We start from the raw sequence: 22,040 nt of genomic DNA, 5'->3' as shown, positions 1-22,040 counted from the left end.
CGTCATAAGCCAGACTTGATGTGCAGTCAGTTGTTGACAAGGTGAAAATATTCATGGAAATAACTGGTGAGGGTTTGGACGTCTCTAGTCAGGACCAAATTCTCTGGTTCCGAATACAAACATAAATGCAAGTATGCTGTCATATTAATCTCTAATGTAACCTCTACTGGCTTTGCTAACTTCCATAAACTGATACCGTGGCGGATTTGGCTTCTTCTTTATTGTGTTGCCCATCTGCAGGCAATGTTAAGGAAACAATGTCAGCTAATTCCTCCATTACACTGTGCTGGATTTTCTAAAGGTTATTTATATCAGGCTGCATTAGAACACCGTATGAGAATATTTCTTTTGGCAGTTTATATATCATAACAGCTCAGTGAAAATCCAAGCAGTGAAACTAAAAATAGAATGTGATGTTATGTTTTTCTGCAGAGAATAAGACGCATGTTTGTATAAGTGGATAGGTTAATATTCATTTGCATTTAGTTGTAAATGCAAGAATATTTCTATGCCCACTTTAAAAGGTTAGTTCGTTTTTCCAAATTTTGAAGCAGAAGGTCACTTGGTGTGTGGCGAGAATCTGCATAGCAAAGCTAATCTTTGATTCTCCAAGGTTTTAAAAGAAGTTATGCGTAGGAAGTTTCATGATGCAGTTTTAGTATAGATTTCCTGAATTAGTTGAGTTTGACCATCAAGAGGTTATCTTATGCTTATATAGATCTGCTTATTATATACTTGTTCAGCACGCAGCATGGGATCCCTTCAGATACACACATTTGTATCAAACATACATGACTTACACCTTGACTTTTGTTGCACCTGTTAGCTATTGCATGTCTGCTTTTCTTCATGTTTAAAAGCTGTCTTAGTTTAAAGCCATCCCATTCATCCTTTTACCATTTTTAATCAGTTATAATGAAATGTCAGCCTCCATATTCAGTTCAGACCACCAGGTACACCACATTTATGAAAGTAACATTTCTGTGGTTGCTAGGCCCCTGCCTTGCCAAGTTTCCGTCAAAAGTCTGAAGATGGTACAATGTTTTTCACAGATCGCCCTCTGAAAACGTAGGTATCTTAGAAGCAGTTAAAATTTTTGAACATAAATTAATTTAGGCTGGAAAAAGAGATTGTGTTCAACCACAAATATATGACAGGCCTCTCACAACATTGTATCAACACTTTATTTTTGCTGTATATTTTTTGGAAACTGATCCCACAGTGGTGTAAGGGGGGACTGCCGGCACGAATGTAGTTTTAAAATGCAGCAAAGCCATTTGCAAACTGTAGGCTGAAATCTCACGCTGAACTTATTGCACTCAGTGAGATCTTTGTCACTCAATGTAATTAGGTTTTTGAGACTAAGTGGTCATCCAGTGACCAGTGATGTCCTGAAACCCATGAACTGGGTTAGCAGAGAGCTTCCAATGCACATTATTCACAGTGCACAGGAAGGCAAAAGCCTGAGAGCAGCTTCCAATATTAAAGCACTGAAAGCTACCTGGATCCACAGGTGCATCACATGTCTGATTGTTACACTGCTCCTGTCATGTCGAAACAGATTTTCACAGCAAAACATCTTGAATGTGCACTCAGCTTGAAGATATTTTCCGTGCAAGTTCTCATTTGAACTGAAACAGCAAAAGCTGCACAGCCGTTAGTAAAGGGAACTTTAGTACCCCTGTGGTTTTAATGCCTGAGGTGATGATGAAAATGTAAAAGACTAAGCATTAGATACAGCCACCTTTCCTACTGACAAAAAGACTGTGCTGGGACAAAAGTCACATGGGATAAGGATGTACAAAGGAGGAGAATTGGGCAAGATTAAATAAAAAAGCTGACTGGATCTGGCCCAGTATCTTGTTAGTGGGTTCCCCAAACAAAATATTTAAAAATTGTATATTAGCATTAGAGCAAAAAAAAAGGGGGGGGGGAACCCGCAAGGACTTGTAATGGACACCTCATTTCCCTATTCTTTCCCTCCTCCTGGCAGCTCCTTTATCCTCTCACATGAACACATGAAGCTGCCTTATATTGAATCAGACCCTTGGTCCATCAAAGTTAGTATTGTCTACTCAGACCGGCTGCGGCTCTCCAGGGTATCAGGCTGAGGCCTTTCACATCACCTACTGTACCTGCCTAGTCCCTTTAACTGGAGATGCCGGGGATTGAACCTGGGACCTTCTGCATGCCAGAAGGTCTCTTGTTCCTGCTTCCTTATGCCCCACCTTTCTGGCCAGTAGGGACCTAAGGCAGCTTACATTGCTCTTCTTTCCTGCATTTTATTCTCACAACAACCTTGAGGTAGATTAGGCTGATAGAGTGACTGGTCCAGTATCACCTAGCAAGCTTCCATGGCAAACTGGGGATTCAAACCTGGTTCTCCCAGATTCTAGTCTGACACTCTAACCATTGCACCACGCTGTCTCTCAGCTTTCCCTCCTTCCTTCTCCCTGGCAGCCTTTCCTTGGGGAAAACCTGGCCAAGTTGCAAAAGTTGTGCAGTAACAAGTTGCTTAGGTGAGTTATGTGTAGGTCACTGCCAGGCCCAGGCAAGTTGTGTGAAGGCTTCAACTAGGCCCAGGCAAGTTGAACTGGCATCAAGTTGTCTGGTAATCATGGTAGAAAGTTGCCTAGTGGTTGCTGCTGGGCCTGGCCATAATAAGTCCTCCCTCCAGGACAGGAGAGAGGGGGACTTGGGAGGCTAGCACACCATTGGAAATTGCCCTACCCCACTTCCTTTACAACAGAAACCAAGGTTTGAAGGCTGCAATATTGTTGTGGTTGTCGAGGAAAGTCCAAAATAGCCACTGAGATCTCCTTTTTAAGAGGTACGCGCCCTGCTTCTGTTATTTAGGTGGGTTTAATCCCCTTGTCTTGTTTTGTTTAGATTTAAGATTTTCTGCAAACCTGGGGCTTTCCTCAGGTTTGTAGAAAGATCTGGCTTATATCTTCATGGCTCCAGTCTCTGGATTAACTATCCACATATGGGGCCACCTTGAGAAGTAGATATTTTGATGATAACAGTACAGCATGCACTGATTTAAAAAAAATGTAAAGGTTCCCTGTGCAAGCACCGGGTCATTCCTGACCCATGGGGTGACGTCACATCCCGACGTTTCCTAGGCAGACTTTGTTTTGTGGGGTGGTTTGCCAGTGCCTTCCCCAGTCATCTTCCCTTTACCCCCAGCAAGGTGGGTACTCATTTAACCGACCTCGGAAGGATGAAAGGCTGAGTCAACCTTGAGCCGGCTACCTGAAACCAACATCTGTTGGGATCGAACTTGGGTCGTGAGCAGAGCTTGGACTGCAGTACTGCAGCTTACCACTCTGCGCCACGGTGCTCAGATTTAGGGATTGTTTATTAGGAGGGTAACTAGTAGGGATTTACATGTCATAATGACCTTGTATTAGAATGTAAGAAAACATTACTAGGCAAGTTAGAACAAAAAGTTAACTTGGGGAGGCATCAACACAGTATGTATCTCCTTAACCCAAAAGAAATAAAAAATATATTTCTGAGCATGTGCAAAACCCTTTCCCCTCATTAATTAACGGCTATAATCATATTGGAGACATCTGGGATTAATCTGTTTGGTTTCTTCCAAGAGTTCATGACTTTTAGTCAGTCTTAAACCTTTTTTTAAAAGGCATTTTCTAATCCAATTTCTTTAAGTGGCTAAGACAAGAAAAGTAATATATTCTTTTTAAAGCACAACACTGAAACACCTGTATATGTTTGTTTGTTAAATTTTTTGGATAGCCTTATAGCAGAGGTCTCAGAGCAGTTTACATTAACGATTAAATCAAGACAACAATAAAATTAGAGGCTTCTCAGATCCATGTTTTCGTCTACAAAAGCAGAATTACATTATACACATTTAAAGGCAAGGCAAGGAAGCAGAGCCCCGCAAAACATACTTAATATAGGGTTATTTCCTGGGGAATGCTTTCCAGATGTTTTCACACGCCACCTTCTAGAAAATATGGTCTGAGGTAATTTTTTTGAAAGCAGAAAGGGAAATTCTGGGTTTTGTCACAGCACCGGAAAATCACCATTCTCATGCTTTATTAAATTATGCCATCTTCATTATTTGCGCAATGTTTTTCAAAATTGTTTTGTTTCACACAAAGGTCAGTGCTTTGAAAATATTTTTTCATGCTGTTGGCTGTAAATTATTTTGATTTCAACTTCCTTCAGAGGTTGAGGTTGCCAGTTTCCCTTGGGATTCATTGCTGACATTGTAGACTAATACCTGGTCTTGTAGTACTTAGGATTCTAATGCTTCGTAGTCATTGGATTACATCTTTGAAAAGCTCCCTTGTCTCACCATGCCAAATGTACGAACTTATGGTGTGTCTGATGCGGTGAAGTTTTAACTGGTTTCTTGGAAAGCAGCCTGGAAACAGTGCTAGAGAAATGGAGAAATAAGGCAATCTGTGCTTGTGCCTTCTTCTAGAATTTTTTCCTTCTAATAATCAAACTTCTACCTATGGAAACTAAGCGTATTCAAAATAGAGACACTCCTGTCTGCAGAACTGTCAAACAGAAAATATAAGTGAGAACCCGCAAGGTCTTGCGGGAGACATCTGATTTCCCCCTCCCCCACTATTTGCCAGGAGGAGGGTAACAGGAAATAGTGTGGGGAGAGGGACACAGGGGAAAGTGAGGTGCCCCCCAAAAGTCCTTGAGAGTTCCTTACCAGCAACCAGCACCATAGAACTAGGCCACAATTTTCCTACAGTCTTTCTGCACAGTGGGGACCAAAGCACCATACATTATTCTCCTCTCCTTTTTATCCACACAACATCCCTGTGAGGTTGGTTAGGCTGAAAGTATGTGACTGGTCCAAAATCACCCAGTGAGCTTCCACAGCAAGATGGGGATTTGAACCTGGGTCTCAACAGACCCTGCTTTGAAGCTCTTAACAGCTACATCACATGGGCTTTCATAGGGTGGCTGCTGTTGAACAGTAGCAAGCAGCCAGGCCTAGTTGATTCATGCATCTGTGTGGTGTCAAGACACCCAAAAGGTTTCTTCCAGGCTTAGGGTTGCCAACCTCCAGGGGGATGTGGAGATCACTGGAATTACAACTAAACTCCAGACAACAGAAATATGTACCCCTGAAGAAAATGGCGGGTGAACGCTATGGCATTATGCCCTGCTGAGGCCACTTCCCTCCCCAAAGCCTTCCTTCCTCAGACTTTACCACAAAATCTCCAGGAATTTCCCAGTCTGGAGCTGGCAACCCTAGTCAGGCCTGTCCCCAATGAGTCCTCCTTCAAAGGCCAAAATAGGTCTGGAAAGAGCCCTGCCCCCTCCTCTTTCCTTTTACTCACAGAAACTAAAGCCTGGAATGCTGTGGTGCCTAGCAACAGCCACTGAGGGAATCTGTTGTTTAAAACTACAGGTGCTCCTTTTATCATTTGGGGATTATTATTTTTTTTAAACCCATTATTATTATTTTTTTCGATTTCACATTTCTCTGCAAACTTGCGGCTCTTTTCAGGTTTGTGGAAAGATCTTTCTTGCCCATTCACAGCTCCAGTCGCTGGATTGAAGTATCCGAAGATTTGGCTGACTTCGCAGTTAAAATATAAAATGATGATGATTCTCCAAAGAGAGCCCTTAAACTGAGGTATCGCCAAGTAGCCACAATTTTAGAGAATCAGAGCAGATGAAATTGTTCTATGAAATGCTCCTAATATCATATAAAATGCCTTCCTTCTTCTTTTGTGGATTGGCATTGCTCCTCAAATTTTCTACTCAGTCCTAGAAAGCTTCTTTTACATCGGGCACAGCCAGCCAGGCAGGAGCAAAATGTATTATTCCCTTCCAAGCATATCACCTGTGCAAAACAAGGGCCCCAATCCTGAGCACTAAATAGACACTAAGGAAGCCTGGATTGAGAGAGGGCTTCTTCATCTTACACAGTTATCTTTGCACAAGCTTCTTTCACCTGAATGGTTGTTCTTTATACAGTTGTTAACAATATTTCTTTTTTTCCCCACGACTCAAAAAGTGGGATAAGTTTCAGGGGATCATTTATCCCTTGCAGTGAAACTCACTTGGAAAGACCCAGACACTACTGCTGGATGTTCTCAATTATTTAACTACTTAATTAAGATAACTGAAATGATTAACAGGCCCTGACTAGCCTGATTTTGTCATATCTCAGAAGCTAAGCAGGGTCAGCTTGTTAGTCAACATGGTTAGTATTTGGATGGTAATCCTCCAAGGAACACCAGAGTGGTGACGCAGAGGCAGGCAATGGCAAACCACCTCTGAATGTCTCTTGTCCTGAAAACCCCACAGGGTCACCATAAGTCAGCTGCGACTTGAGTGCACAAAAAACAACAACAGATTCTGTGTCATACATGAATGAAGATTTGCGACATAATGGCTAATTCGGTGATTTCTGTGCTACTGAATCCCTCAATCCAACAAAATCTCTTTTAAGTCAGTAATCCTCTGCTGCAATGCTAGCCTTGCTTAATGTAAAGTTACAGTTAGTAACCCCATCAGTTTCCAAAAACAAAATAACAGACGAGCATACCAGTTGTCCAGTTTTTCCTTTGTTTAGAGCAGTCAAGCTTGGAATGTTTAGCAATTACTCTTCTCTCTTCTTTAAAAAGGGGGGAACTAAAAGTGATGGGATAGATAGAAAATAGAACTGGTCAATAAGGTAGAAAGTAGAGGCAAAAAAACCCAAAGTGAGTCACTTAAATGCATTTCCCAGGAGGTCACCCCCCTATTTAATTATTGCTAACGGCTTTGCCCTATCCTTTCTAAATGGAATGAACCATCAGCCCCATTTTCCAGAAGGTTCTACATAATTCAGATCAATGTTTAACTATTTTCACCAATCGAGATATCTTGCCAACGTATCTCACGATGTTAGCATCCTGTCCAAGAGGCAAATCCATTGTCACTATCACTTTCCATAGGTTGGAACCCCTCTGATATACAGTCCAACACACTACTTGGGAGTCCAGGTAGCCAAATCTTGGCATGTGCCCCTATTATGTTATATAAACCTAATTTGGTCTCATCTGACATCATCTGATATTTTTCATCTAAGTTGTCCTGTTTACCACCAGTTAAATGGTAGATACAGGGATATTCTCAATACACCTCAGCCTCCTTTTTTTTTTTTGCCTTGCTGCATCACAAGATGTAGGACACACAGAGAGAGATGCTGAATAAGTACCCATGAGCAATCCTGTTCCATATAGAAGCCTACTACCAAATAGCACCCTTGAAGCATCATATCTGTAGACATTAAAGCAGGGGGGATTCTGTAGAATATAGCACAGTGTATTTTTTCGTGATTTAGAGACAGCACAGAAATCTGAGATCCTTCAATGCATCTTCATTCTGGTTGTGGCACAGTGAGGTGTGATTGGTTTGGCTGATTCTAGTAGAAATGTCGGGGCGGAATATTTTCCCTGATTGCTGTTGGCTATACTAGTCAGTTTGTGGTTTGTTTTCCAGGCAATACTATGTTTTTATATTCCCTTTTTTTTAGCTTTTCAAAATTTTGTTATTGAACAACTTTTTACACATGCAAATCTTTCATCCTGAAACTTCTGCTGTTCTTTCTTTGCAGTTTTGATGTAACATTCCCCATATGCAAATGTGCCCTCCCTGCCAAATGGTGTCTAGACACTGGAGCATATTTGACTAATTATTGCAGCCGCCCCAGTGGCTTGACTTCACACCCCTGACATCCTTGTAAGTGAATCAGAAATAGGGAATCTTGGCAACATTTGCCAGCATCTCTCATATGTCCAAAGAGGAATATTTATTATTGGTGATTTGCTTTTCTTACCGGAAATTGCATTTTTTACTGTTATGCTAGTCAAATATTATCATTGTCACTGCTCTTCATGCAGTCAAACACCTTTAAAAAATTAAGCTCCCTTACTTAATAGCCTAGATCACTATAATTAACCATTTGTACACCATTCAAAGCTAACTATCCACTAGGTCAATATGTAGCATAGTTGCTTTGTACAGTATTTATTTTTGAGTGCATTCCTTGATGAACATGTGAATGGTCACTGAAAGTCCCTGGATAATCATTCCCGGGAAGGCAATACAACTACAGTAGGTCACTTGAATACCCAGTTTTGTCTTTCAGGGCAAGCTAGTAACTTGCTAATTCTTTTGCAACAGTACAAATACAGGCTTAATGATGCACTTTCTGCTTTTCGTCCCTCCTTTCCTTTCTTACTAAATTCCTTTTTTCTTAACTTTTCAGTGCATCCCTGCTGGTTCAAAATAATGTTTCATGTCCCCCCAGATGCCCCAAAGGGCCAATAAGAAAGGCATGGAAACCAGCTCCCATTGTTGTCTCCACCAGCATTAATATTCAGAGGGTTACTGCATCTGAATGTGGAGGTTCCAGTTAGTCAGCTCGACTAGTAGACATTGATGGAACTATTTGCCACAAGTTTGTCAAGACCCTTTTAAAAGTGATGTCACGTCACTAGGCTTGCCAGGTCCCTCCTGGCAAATGGCAGGGGTTTTAGGGAGACGGGTTCAGGGGCAGCTATCTGCGTCCCCTGCACGATGACACCACTTCCGGCTTGACATGGAAGTGGCAGCATCGCATGGGGGGGGGAATGCTCTAGCACATGTCCCAAAACTCATCCGCCTGGTGCAATGCTGGTGCTTCCAAGTCAAGCCGGAAGTGACATCATTGCTCAGGAGACATAGATCACCCTGCCTTCTGCCAGCCTGCTTCTACCCACCGACCAGCTGAATGTCGGTGGGCAGCGGCAAAAAACGGCAGGCAATTGCATGCCATTAGCGGGCAGCTGGGAACCCTACCCGCCACTCTAAGAATCACTGGAAACACTATGCTGGTGGTGGTAGTGATGCACGCTCAGATTCTGGAACCTAGAGTTATAAGGCTGCTACTATTTTTATTTTGGAGGCTTTTTATTCTGCAAGCTTTCAGTTGTTGTTTTTTTGCTGTTTTTTAATTTGACTTCTATTTGATTTTAATTGTTTTCATTAAGTGCTGTTCTGTTGCTTATGTTTGCTTTGGCTGTAGCTTTACATCTAATTGTGTTTGGAATTCTTGTTTGTTTTTCCTCTGTGTTGGAGGCCTTGTTTGTTTTTCCTCTGTGTTGGAAGCAGCAAAAAAGCTCATACGTAAAATAAATGTAACAAAATCAAAGATGCTCTCCTTGGCCAGATCTGTATCTCAGAAGAGTTTTTAATTCTTTGCTGGCTTCCAAGAGGCCTTTCTTGCTGCACCACCAATAAGCTACATACTACACAATATCAGATTAAACCCCTCCAAATACTGCAGTTATTTTTTCCCTTGGGTTTCTGCTTGTTCATAAGTATGTTTCTATCTACAAACTACGTTTCAAGTGAATATAAAAACTCCTCGTATTACTGCTAAGTCACCTTGTAGGTCAAACAATGCCTGGGTCTGAATCAGAAAGAGAACATGTTCATGAACATTTTATACAATTCACCAAACACCGAGACCTTGCCACCCTTTATGTGTATAACCAGCACACACAGTGATTGCAGTTCAATTATGCAGCGATAAAAAGGTCCGGAGTGATAATTGCTTCTGATAATTTCCAAATACCAAAGAGCTCTTCATCAATTCTAGGATGTTTTAAGACTTGAATTGTTTTGCTTACAACAGCACCTCCATTTCAATGCACATCCTTTGTGTCCAAAAATATAATAGGAATTGCTCCTGTTTAAAATAATTAGCGCAAAGTATTTTGATATTTTTCTGTGAAATAGTCTTACTGTTGGAATCATATATAAAGGGATTTAGGTCCCCTTTGTTGTTATTGTCAAGTTTTAATAAACAGTAGCATATGGGGTTCAAGTTTTATTTTTTTTCTTCCATAGCTTGGTGTCTGTTTTGGAAAGATACTCTTCATATTTTCTGTTAAGAGTCTTCTCTTTCCAGTAAATGAAATCCAAACTAAAAATAAAGTGTTTCAGACAAGTTTCCCTAGTTACTAGAATTGAAATATAGTTTGATTCTCCTTCAAACCAGTATGACATAAGATCCAAAAAGGCCAAAGACTTCATTCTTGCTAGCATATATATAGATTAAGATTTATATATTTTACATATGGAAACAATTTGATTAATAATTTTGTTTGGAAAGAAGAATTCCTTTGTACATTTTTTGCTAGGTTTACTCTGTTGATGTTCGGTTTATATTTTCTGTCTGTGGGAAAATGTATTGGGGGAATTGTGCTTTATGGAAATAGGGGTTGATTTCTCCAACTTTTCCCTGTGGCCTACTGAGCCTTTTCCCCCTTCCCCAAGTTGGGATACCTTGAAAACAGAGGTAACTAAAGGAGTTTTGAAATTGTGTTTATCGAACAGAAGCTGCCCTATACCCCCATGGAAAATTCATTTGAAGTTAGTTTCAGAAGCAGTTACAATATGGCATGGGAGATTGCCATACAAAGTATATACGGGCAGCTCTTTTTATCATGGTCAATATATGACATTATGTGTTTCTGTATGAGTGTATGCCTACAGATAGTAATTTGGATCTCTTGCATGTCCCAAAAAAGGAATGCAGTTGGTATGCTTTGTAGTTGTTAAAATATCAGGTCCTACACATGCAGCCCATTCCCAAAGGGGGGGCAAAGCTCCTTAGGAGCAGCCATGACCCTGTGCCAGTGTAGGTGCCACCTTGTCATGGAATAAAGTAGCACCTACACTGGTGTGAGGGCAAGCACACTGGGGTCCAGGAGCCACCACCAGTGCAGCCTCAAAATGTTGTATATGGTTAAAACTTGCTTTCCTATTCGAAGTGCGCTGGTATACTCTGTTTGGTTCCTTTACTTTTCCATGGTTTTGGTTTTCCTATGTTCTGTCCTGCTTTACTTTCAATTTCTCATGGAAAATCTCTAAAATGAATGCCAAAACAGCTTCATGAGTAATTTGCTGCAGTTTTCAGTGCCTTCTGTTCAATTGGGGGGGGAGGGGCACACAAATACACACAAGTGCCTGTGCATATTACTGAACCACAACAGAGAAACAAATTCAGCCATACACATCATGATATCAAGATATAGCCTTGTGATGCTTTTCATCAGTATATACAGCTGTTTATGTGACCTGAACAAATTCTGGAAATCAAAACCAGAAGAATGGTAAGATGTTAATTCATCAGTGTTACTCTAGAAAGAAGACCATATAATGCCTGGGTGATGGGAGGGAGGGGATAAAGATGACAGTTGGGCCCAGCACTGGGCTGTCAGCTAGTCAGCTCTCAAGTAGCTTCCTGCAGTTTGCCCCCAGAGGTCAGCCCATCATGGGATGGGTGGGGTGCGCAGACCTGCTGGCAGCAGGTGTCTCTCTGGTCCAGAGCTCAGATTGAAAGGAGCAGGCTGAAGAGGTAGTGGGCATTCAGCATTTCTCTCTCTGCAAACACCCAGCCTCCCACCCCATGCTTGCAGGGTTTATTTTCTGTGTGTCTACTCATCCTTCTCTGTGACTGCAAGGGGGTCGCTGGTTAACACAGCTGGGAAGGAATTTTACCCTGGGCTAAGTGGCTGATAGGCCCTGGGTCTTTTTTTTTTTTTTTTTTGCATTCCCCATAGTAAACAATATAAATTCTGTCTGTGCTTGTTTGCACTGTTAAAAATAGCATAACTGTCACTACCAGCTGCAGGCATTTTGGCATTGGCTGGGAAACATGGTGCAGGTTGTTCAGAGTGGGCTCCCTGCACGACCAAAAGGAGGGCCCTCTTAAGGGGCTCTAGGGGGGCGGGGTGTAAGACAGCCGACCTCAGGGCTGATGCATTGACCACATCCCCAGGAGGACGCTGATGGGCAGGAATATCGGTTCCTGCTGCTTCCAGTTCTAATACCAGCCCTTTCCCCTCAGTTAGCCCCAACAGGCAGGTTGGGGAAGGTGTTGACAGCAGTTGCTCTGCAGACTGCACCCACTGTCCACAGCCTATGCTGCATCAAGACCTGAGGAACCTGTAATCAATAAAGTTGTAGCCGATTCTTCCCAGTACATATGTCTGTGTCGCCTCCCCCATGGGCTGGTTCCCATTCCAGGCACATTAGAAGTCATAATTTTAATGTATTTTGCATGATTTGTGCTACACAACTTTGTGTTTTCATACTTGGTATTGTACAGCCCCAAGGTAAAAAGTGAATTTGAAAAATTGATGAAATCTATATTGGTCTGACAAGGTGGGCTACCTTGGTACGGAGCCTTCTCCTTGAATAGCTTTCCTTTCTGAGAAAAATAATAGAGCTACGAATGCATTATGATAAGCTAAGCCTTTAAACTTTTGCAGGCCGGCCCATCCATCTCTACTTCCAATCCACTCAATAAAGCACATTAGTTCTCTCTACAAGGATAGATTAACTTATACCAACAAACAAAATTAATTAGTCTCCGGAGGTTTTTCCTTTTTAAAAAGTCTCAAGAATTTACCAATTTCCTTTTTTATTTTTAATAGTAAAATATATCAACAGGAAAACTACATTAAAGTGATAGTTGAGAAAAGTGATCAGAATCGCAGTATTCTTCACAATCGCCTACATACAGGTTACAATTCATGAATGAATTCTATTACACAGGTCCAGCTGAAGAAATAGAAACTCTACGGTGGTAATATACTTTGAAGTGGGCTGTGAACCTATACTTCGTATTGTTTTGGGTCACCTATACGAAAGTTTATTATGTTATTCTTATTTCGTGGGAGGTTTAGGCTCAGAAGTTAAAATGTTGTTCATATTGTTAAAATGTTGTTCATATTGGTATGAAGAGAAAATAACTATGAAGCCTACCTTGAATAGAGATCTAATAATTAAAATAATAGCAAGTTAAGATATAAAAAGAGTAGTTAATAAAGAATGCCATGTTTATTATTTACTTCACTGCTAAGGGGAGTTGAGTTGAAAGAGATCACATTTTATATAAGCCTTCTGATAGGGCAGAAAGATAGCAGATCACCTACCTTTATCTGCCCCCCCCCCCCGGTCTTCAGCTTTCCTTCCCTCCCCGTGCAACCTCTACGGGGAAGACTGTGGCCCAGTTGCAATATGCTGGCTGAACTCAGCCCAGTTGCATGGTGGGGAATCTGCAAGGACTTGCTGGGGGGAACTTACTTTCCCCTGCAACCACCTTCCCACACTATTTCCTCTTCCCCTCCTCCTGGCAACTCCTATATCCTCAACTATGCCTGTTTCCCTTCTCCCCACCCACCCACCATCCTACCTTTTATCTGCCCCTCATTTTCAGCTATATTTATTTTTTATTTATTTCACCTATACCTCACTTTTCTCCCTGATGGGGACCCAAAGCAGCTTACATCATTTTCCTCTTCTCCATTTTATCCTCACAACAACCCTGCAAGGTGAGCTGGGCTGAGAATGTGTGACTGGCCGAAAGTCACTCAGTGAACACCATGGAAGAACTGGGATTCGAACTGGGTCTCCTAGATCCTGGTCTGAAACTCTAACCAATACACCACACCAACCTCTGTGTTGTGGCTGCTGTTGAACAGTACTGAGCAGCCAGTCCTGGGTGAGTCACAGAATTCATGCGGTATCAAGTTACCGCCCAAGGTTCCCACCAGGCTTGACCCTGATAAGACCTCCCTCAAAGGCAAAAGAGTCCTGGAAAGTATCTTGCCCTGTCTCTCTTCCTTTTTCTGACAGAAACCAGAGCTTCAACTAGCAATACTGCTCTTGTTGCCTAGCAATGGCCACTGAGGGCATTTGTTTCTTAAAGCTACAGGGGCTGCTTCTATTAGTTTGGTGGAGTTAACTTCCAGGTGCATTTTTTTAACATTTCAGGTTTTTCTGCAAAGCTGGGGCTTTTCTCAGGTTTGTGGAAAGATCTGTCTTGTTCATGGCTTCAGTTTGGCCCAGAGATAACGTTTTCTAAGGAAGCTGAATGTTTTTACCCTGTGTAGATTTTACAAATTATGCATGTTCACATGTATTTGATTACTTCGTACAATTTTCTGTATTTTGGCCATTGGGAGGGCAAGGGCTATGAATGGCACACAAGCTTCATTCCTTGATAATCATCCTCAGCAACCCAAGCCTCCTCAACTTCACAGCCTTTTAGGGCTAGAAACTTGCTTTGAAATGATAAAATTAAAGCTGAGATTCTTCCAGCCCAGTCTGAGCCACATTTTTACACAGTAGATCCCACACTTTGAATGGCATTTACTCCCAGGTACATATACCCCCACTCCACTAGTGCAGTATTAGGATACTGAATCTGGTATCCAGCATGCCCAGACATGAACCTTTTATCCCTCCCTAAGCACTGGGGAAATGGCAGTCATCAAATGCGAGCTATGACATTATTCAACTATGAACTAGGCTGGAGGGTGGCAACAGCTAGCTATGGGGCACTGTGTGAACGGTCCTTAAAGCACCAACATCAGTGTAGTTCTGCCTCTTGTGTAGGAAAGATAAGTTGGGGTTTTTTTAAATGGCAAGTGAGGCAGCACTACCTGGCCATTTACAGGATGCCAATGTAGCTATTAACTGTGCAAACCACTTAGTGTCTAGGCTGCAAGACATTTGCTGCATGATCAATTAACCCACTTGTTTGGACAAATGTAGTTTCTTGCGTACAGATTCTGAGCTCTGATTAAAGATTCTCTAACAGAATTCTTTGTTGATGGGCTTACCTGTTGTCTTTCCTTAGCGGGAGCATTCTGAGAGCGCTGCCATGTATAAAATATGCATTTTCCAGAGCAATGCTTTTTCTTTTTAAGAACTGCCTGTTTCTACCTTAACGCTTTGCTATGCACCATTGAGATAAATGCTGTGTTTTTTTAAAAAAGAAGACGCTCTCTTAACAGTTTGAATGTGTACAATGTATGTGTGTAAAAGAGAATTAAATATTGACAAAAAGGGAGAAGAGTGCAAGAGGCGGGACTGCCTGGAGGTTTGATTTTTTTAAAGATAACGTGTGTGTTTTTTCTTACCACGTTGCAGATCTCGCCTTGCCGATTTTTTCACAAACTGCCAGCCTGAGTCACGGTCTATTAGTAGCTGTCTGAAGGAAAACTATGCTGACTGCCTCCTCGCTTACTCGGGGCTTATTGGTAAGGTTTTTCTTGCTATCTTTTTTTCCCTTTTCTTTTTTTCTTGGTGTGTTTGGAGTGTTGCCTGAAAGTGAAACAAAAGAGTAAAAAAAAAAGAGAAAGAATTCATTGGCAACTTGAAATAAATACTTGTGGATCAAATTTCATTGGCTAATTGTAAGTACTTTCCATTTATATGTGGCATTCATTGTTGTTTTTAATTGTGTGTGTGTGTGCGTATTTTCAACTTGTTTTGACGTTTTGATTGTTCACTGCCTTGGGGTATCCTAATCTGGATGGAAAGGTGGCATAAAAATGTTTTTTTAAAGAATCAGTACAATGCCTAAATAGTCAGCATGCAGTTCAGCTGCAAAAGTTATTTCCTTTTTTATTTTGAGTTAAAACTAATTGGATTCCTAAATCTGGATTTCTAAGTACAAAGTAAGGATGGCAAGGATAGTGTCGGGGCTGTGGCTCAGTGGTCGACCATCTTCTTTGCGCACAGAAGGTCCTAGGTCTAAACCTCCGCATCTCCAGTAGATGACGTGAAAGTTGTCTCCCTGAGACCACAGAGAGCTGCTGCCAGTCAGCACAAACAATACTGACCTTGACAGACCAATGGGCTCACTCAGTATAGGGATCAGTATCATGTTATACTATAAATTGATTTTGGACATCATCAGGTGAGCACTAGGGCTGTTGAAAAAAAAATTCGGTAAAATTCGGATTTGGCAAAATTCAGCCTGTTTGAATTTGGGAAATGCCGAAGTCCGAACTCCCCCGATTCAGATCCGTGGAATTCGGCGCAAAGTTCAGGGAAAAATTTGGCTGAATAAAGCCATTAAAAATGTATTCAAGCCTTTCCGTGGCTCCAGGGGGGGCATTTTTGGGGTTAGAGGTCTCAAACTTTCAGGGTAGCTTGAGGGGACGCTTCTTGCAAGAACCCTCAAGTTTTGTAAAGATTGGGTCAGGGGGTCCCAAGATATGGGCCCTGAAAGGGGTCCCCCCCTAATGTGCATTTTTATTCCAGTAACACACACATTCGAGCCATTCCGTGGCTGCAGGGGGCGCATTTTTGGGGGTACAGCCCCCAAACTTTCAGCGTAGCTTCAGAGGAGTCTTCTTGTAAGAACCCCCAAGTTTTGTAAAGATGGGATCGGGGGGGGCGAAATATGGGGTCCCCTCTTTTCCCTATTGTGATGAATGGGATCAGGCAATCCTATGCATCTAGAGAGCAGCAAATCCAAGGCAAAACCTCCCGTGCTAACCATTGCAATGCAATGCAAAGCAACACGCGAGCAAATGTATTGTGAGAGTCAGATTTTGCAAAAACATTTTTGAGCGAGCAGCAAAACAGACCGTGCAAAAAAAACCCCAGAATTTGTATTTTCTGCCATGCTCCTTCTTCTCATGGTGGAGGGACGCTCCCCTTATGCAAACGACCCCACCAAACTCAAGCAAGTCTCACCAGCACCACCCCCACCCCTCCAACCAATACGGTGCCGCGGTGCACCCCCCAAATGGGGAAAAAATCCAAGACGCAGGGGATCTCACACAAGCCGCCCCGTTGCACTCAACCCCAGGCTAGGGGCAAAAACAGGGGAAAACACCAAGGAGGAGGCGCGACCTGGGTGCCGAGCCGAGAGAGACTCGCTAGCCGCCGCACAGACTCAACTTTAAACTTTAAAACTTTAAAAGCAGAACACACACTCCCGTAGAGGCCAGCGGGCACACACCCCTCGCCAGAATGGGCGAAAGCCTCCTTTGGCTCCCCCCCACAGAATCTGCCCCCCCACACACACACACAGGGGGAAAATTATAGATTAAAGCCCCAAAAGGGGTCTTACTGTGGATATCTTCTGTTCCATCAGGAGGGACTGGGAGGAGTGGGTAATCCAATACAATTCCATTTAAGCACAGGAGGTTTTGCCTTGGATTTGCCGCTCTCGAGATGCACACAGGATCGGCTGATCCCATTCATCCCAATAGGGGAAAGGGGGGGACCCCATATTTCGCCCCCCCGATCCCATCTTTACAAAACTTGGGGGTTCTTACAAGAAGACTCCTCTGAAGCTACGCTGAAAGTTTGGGGGCTGTATCCCCAAAAATGCGCCCCCTGCAGCCATGGAATGGCTCGAATGTGTGCTGTAACGAATAAAAATGCACATTAGGGGGGACCCCTTTCAGGGCCCATATCTCGGGACCCCCCAACCCAATCTTTACAAAACTTGAGGGTTCTTGCAAGAAGCGTCCCCTCAAGCTACCCTGAAAGTTTGAGACCTCTAACCCCAAAAATGCGCCCCCTGCAGCCACGGAAAGGAGCGAATGTGCACACGCACCCCCCCACGGGGATTTCTCTCTCACACAAACAGATACTCTCTCCCCGGGCCGTGCTGCAGCTGGGCTCACGTGCTCGATCGCGACTGATTGGCCAGAAGAAGACCCTGCTTGTCCACCGATTGGCCGCGGGAGAATGCTGCTTACTAACTGACAGTTATGCTGCTGCGCCGAACCCCTAATTTGCTGAATTTATTCGCCGAACACCCCGAACTCGCCGAATTCGGCTCCCCGTTTTCCCACCTTTTTTGAGTTCGGTTCCATCCGAACTAAAAACCGCCGAATCGGAAAATTCGGCTCTTTTTCAGTTCGGGACGAACCGAATCGACAGCCCTAGTGAGCACTAGCGGTGGTGGGTGTGGAGACTCCTGATGTGATGGGAATAATTAATCAGGTGAACACATTACCAGTGGAACAGATATCACTATGACTGGAAGGCTGTGTTTGGTGCCATGCTTTCCCCCTGCCCCCCCCATAAATCAAATTTATTGTAAATGTATGTAACGAGTGTGTTGGTTTATCTGAGCCTCTGTTTACAGAAAGGTTTTGGATATCCCTCAGGTAATTCAGATAAATTTTCACTGTGGTATGAAAATAACTTCCTCGGATTCTAAGGAAAGCACACCATTTATTTGATAAATTAAAGCAAAGGTACACATCACCCTGTTTCTGATGATCCCCCTATGTACTTATTAAACATTTTCTGAGTTGTCCATCATCACCAGTAAAGGTGAAATTATCATTTTAGATCCTCTTCTTAATTAACATATTTTTTTCTCATTACTACCTCTGCTTAACTTTCTGTCAAATACTTCAGAGAATGAGACTGCACTGTGGCATTACACTGATATATTTGAATGGAAAGAGCTCTTTTGAGGGAAGTGAATAAACGATACATAGCATCCAGATGACAGTGAGTGTGTGTGCGTGTGTGTGTGTGAAGTGAGAAACAACACAAAGGCTACCATATTAGCTTTGTCTGAGGTGCAGAGTTTACACCTGTCATGAAACAGTTTTGACTGCTTCTGGTAGGTGTGAAAACCTCAGTTCGAGTACTGGAGCTGTTAAACAGATCTTTTGTGATGAGATACACTTGGAGGAAACAATAAAAAACCTGAATGCCCTTGCTCAAAACAGAAATGTGTTACCTTGATCTATATTAATAGAGCAGCACATTACGTTTTGTAACAAATTGGCCCTGATTAGGCTCAGAACCACAGTGTGAAGGGAGGGGCTCCCACCTCCCCTCACACCATTTTCCTGAGCTGAAACGGTCCCATGGTTGTGTTGTATTCCTAAGCCAAATTGGGCCTCAGTGGACCCTCACAATGCCATTTCCCTCAGCTGCTGTGTAGCTGCAGGGAAACATAGGGTTGGATCCAGACTAAATTTTCCAATGGGAGAATGGAGTTTTCCTGCCTCCCTACTCCCACTGCAGCCCACTGATCTCCACAAAATGCTGCTCCTGGGGAATAGGGGACCCTGAGGTAAAATGAGGGTGGGACCCTGAGGTAAAGTGAGGGTGGGGGCTACAGCAGGAAGTGGGAGGCGGTAGAAATTTCCTATTAGGCTGGCTGTGACCCATAATGTTGGTTGCCTGTTAGCAAAGCCTACTAACATGAGAGTGGCAAATAGGTATGATGAGTGAGAAAGTTATGATGACATGGAAGATTATCATGAATATTTTTGTATGGGGAAAAATGCAAAAGGAGGACTAAACCACAGATAAAAAGAAGTTGAATCTTGGACAATGAACTGAGACATCAGATCCAATCAAATGATATATGGATGCTAGCAGCTGGCAAGAAGTAACTTTGGTACTAATGGATAACTCAGAATAACAGCTGTGGGCAAGTAGTTTCCAGACACAGTGACTTTTGCTGAGGATTTTATTGGAGCCATTATGCAATTTAACCTTAAGGATAACCCAGTTCCTGCAGAGAGGTACTTTTATGTTTCCACGGGTAAAGATACTGCATAAATGCTAGAAGAAAGATTGCAAAAACACTCTCTGGCATCAAGAAGAAAGGAATGGGTCCCTAAGGAAGCAAAATCAAGTGGAGATCTGACTTTGGAGGGAAAATACACATTCTTCTCTTTTCTTGCAGCCCCAAGACTTAGACAAGAGGATGGAAACCGACGAATGTAATGAGTTCATGGCTCGCTTACTGCAATTACTCCAATAAACTCCTGCAGTCTTCCAAAATCAGGCTTTCTGTTTTTGGAATAACAAGGACTAGGTCAAATAACTGTAAAGTGAGATTAATGTCAGTGTTTGTAAGGACAGGTATTCATTCTGTAGCTGCATTGTATCCTGTCAGGATCTTTCCCTTCCACTCATGATCTTGGCATCGGTATTCCAGCCTGTGTCAGGGCTAAATTCAAAATTATATTCCCTATGTAAAAACTGCCCAAAGTTACATCTTCGTGGTACTGCTCTACACAGTGAGTGCAGCCTTTCAAAATTGTGGGCCTTTGTGGCTGCTGCCCTGATTTCATGTGAAGCTTGCGGGTGTCACCACTATCAGAAAAAAGCACCATTGTTGTGGGGAGGGAGGGACCTCTTTGGGTTATATGCCATCGAGTCCACCCTTGAAAGCTGCCATTTTCTCCAGGGAGTTGGATCTTTGTCATCTGAAGGCCGGTTATAATTCTGGGAGATCTCCAGTTTCCACCTGGAGGTTGGCAACCCTAGGTGTTGAGGCTCTAATAACTTGGGAGAAACCGGAAGAATACGTTCACAAGAAAAGCACTGGGGAAATTCCTATTAAGATTAAGTAATGCAAAAAGTCATGGAAAGTGTCCTTTGAAGGGTGTAAAACAAATATCATGTTCACACTGCATATATTAATAAGGGTAAGGTGGCTGTTAATTTTTACTTTGCATTGATAACAAATGCACACACACAGACACACACAGCCCACCCAAATATCTGTAAGAAAATGTACAGACAACACTAGGGAACATCTTGAAATAGACCCTGGTCGCCCAATAACTCTGAAACTTCTCTGCGTTTGAGCCCAACATGCCAACAAGAAGAACAAGTCAGAGGAAAGAGGCTTTATCTAAACTGCTTGTCTTCCTATATGCTCCCAAGTTTAAGTTCTCTTAACTGTTCATCATTTTATGTTATGTAGCCATAGCTTTGACAGCTTTTCCATATTTATACCTGGGCTTTGATGCATTGCTGTTCAGAAAATATAAAATGCCTTTTATCTGTTTTTATACACAATCACATTCCCCCATTGCTTCACATTCTCTGTCCTTTCTCCCATAAAAAAACCAAAAAAGTATGTCCGTGAAATAAAGTACATTCAGTGACAAAAAAAATTATTGATTTTAATAGAGCATAATAGAGCATAATAGAACATAAATGACCACTGCCCTCTTAAAGCCTTCCAATTTGGCACCACCACATCCTGGGTCAGGGAGTTCCACAATTTAACGATGCATTGTGTGAAGAAATACTTCCTTTTATCAGTTTTGAATCTCTCACCCTCCAGCAGATGACCCTGCGTTCTAGTATTATGAGAGTGGGAGAAAAGCTTCTCTCTGTCCACTCTCCCCATACCATGCATAATTTTATAGACCTCTATCATGACTCCCCTTAACCACTTTCATTCCAAGCTAAACAGCCCTAAGCGTTTTAACTGCTCCTCATAGGGCAGTTGTTCTAATCCCCTGATTATTTTGGTTGCTCTTTTCTGCACCTTCTTAAGAGCTGCAATATCCTTTTTTATCTAGGGATTCCTGGTGAAAGAAACACATTAGTGCAATGTTACTTTCACCCCATTCTCTCTCTCCAGCATTCATAGTCCTTTTCTTACCAACCGTCCTGAAAGCAGCTGGAGACTTTGTTCTTATATGCTAGATTGCAGTGTGTATGTGGTCGTGGTACATGAACCATCTGAACAGTCCCTTCACAAGAACACCCTTCAATTTAGTGCATCAATGCAAACCTTCCCAATGTCAGTTGAGCAGATCTGTGCCAAATTGCTTTTAAGCATGCAAAGGGCAATTCAGTGTATTATGTTTGCTATATGCTCTGCAGTCAGTATGGACAGCTACTTTGTATGGCCATATAAACTGGCGCTTGGACTTCCATGCTGTCTTTTCCCTTTGGGACAATACATCCTCGGTCCAGACTCATACCAGTGACTGCCCCATTTTATCCCAATATCTTTTGTCTCATTAACCCTTATAAAGGATTTCCTTTTAGGTACCAGCTTACCTATTTTGTTTCCTTGCCCCACATATTATCATTTCCTTTCCTTTCATAGTTCTTAAGGAAATCTTACATGGTTAAAACATCAAATCTCAAGCAGTACAAATATCTAGCTGATTTGCTTACATTCATTTTAATGCAACAGTTTTCCTGGGCACATCATTCTTTGTCCCGGATTGCATTGTTCATGTGGCACACAGGTCATCTAAATACTCCATCATAATCAGTTTAGTTTATCCTTTTGGATTTTGTCAAGCTTTGATTAATAGTTCTGATGGTAGTTGCTATGACTACATTTTCCCCACCCGCATTTCATAAATCCAAAACTCTTATTCAAGAATTACCAGTCTTCTACAGACCTTGGGCAATTATCACTGGAGTTACTCAGCGTTTGAACATAGATC

The 22,040-nt window shown here is 42.4% G+C and overlaps 1 protein-coding gene across 1 annotated transcript in view; it reads left to right on the top strand.

The window, feature by feature from the left end:
• The window catches only part of GFRA1 (GDNF family receptor alpha 1), a 254,718-nt gene that overhangs the window by 181,027 nt on the left and 51,651 nt on the right, over positions 1–22,040 (top strand). The window contains exon 5 of the mRNA XM_056849616.1: positions 14,986–15,095. Coding sequence (XP_056705594.1) covers positions 14,986–15,095 — 110 coding nt within the window. The remainder of the gene's footprint in view (positions 1–14,985; positions 15,096–22,040) is intronic.

Source organism: Euleptes europaea, chromosome 5 (genome assembly GCF_029931775.1).
Source record: "Euleptes europaea isolate rEulEur1 chromosome 5, rEulEur1.hap1, whole genome shotgun sequence".
Classification (NCBI taxonomy): Eukaryota; Metazoa; Chordata; class Lepidosauria; order Squamata; family Sphaerodactylidae; genus Euleptes; species Euleptes europaea.
The sequence above is the reverse complement of the archived record's forward strand: the minus strand, read 5'-3'. Positions and strand labels throughout refer to the sequence as shown.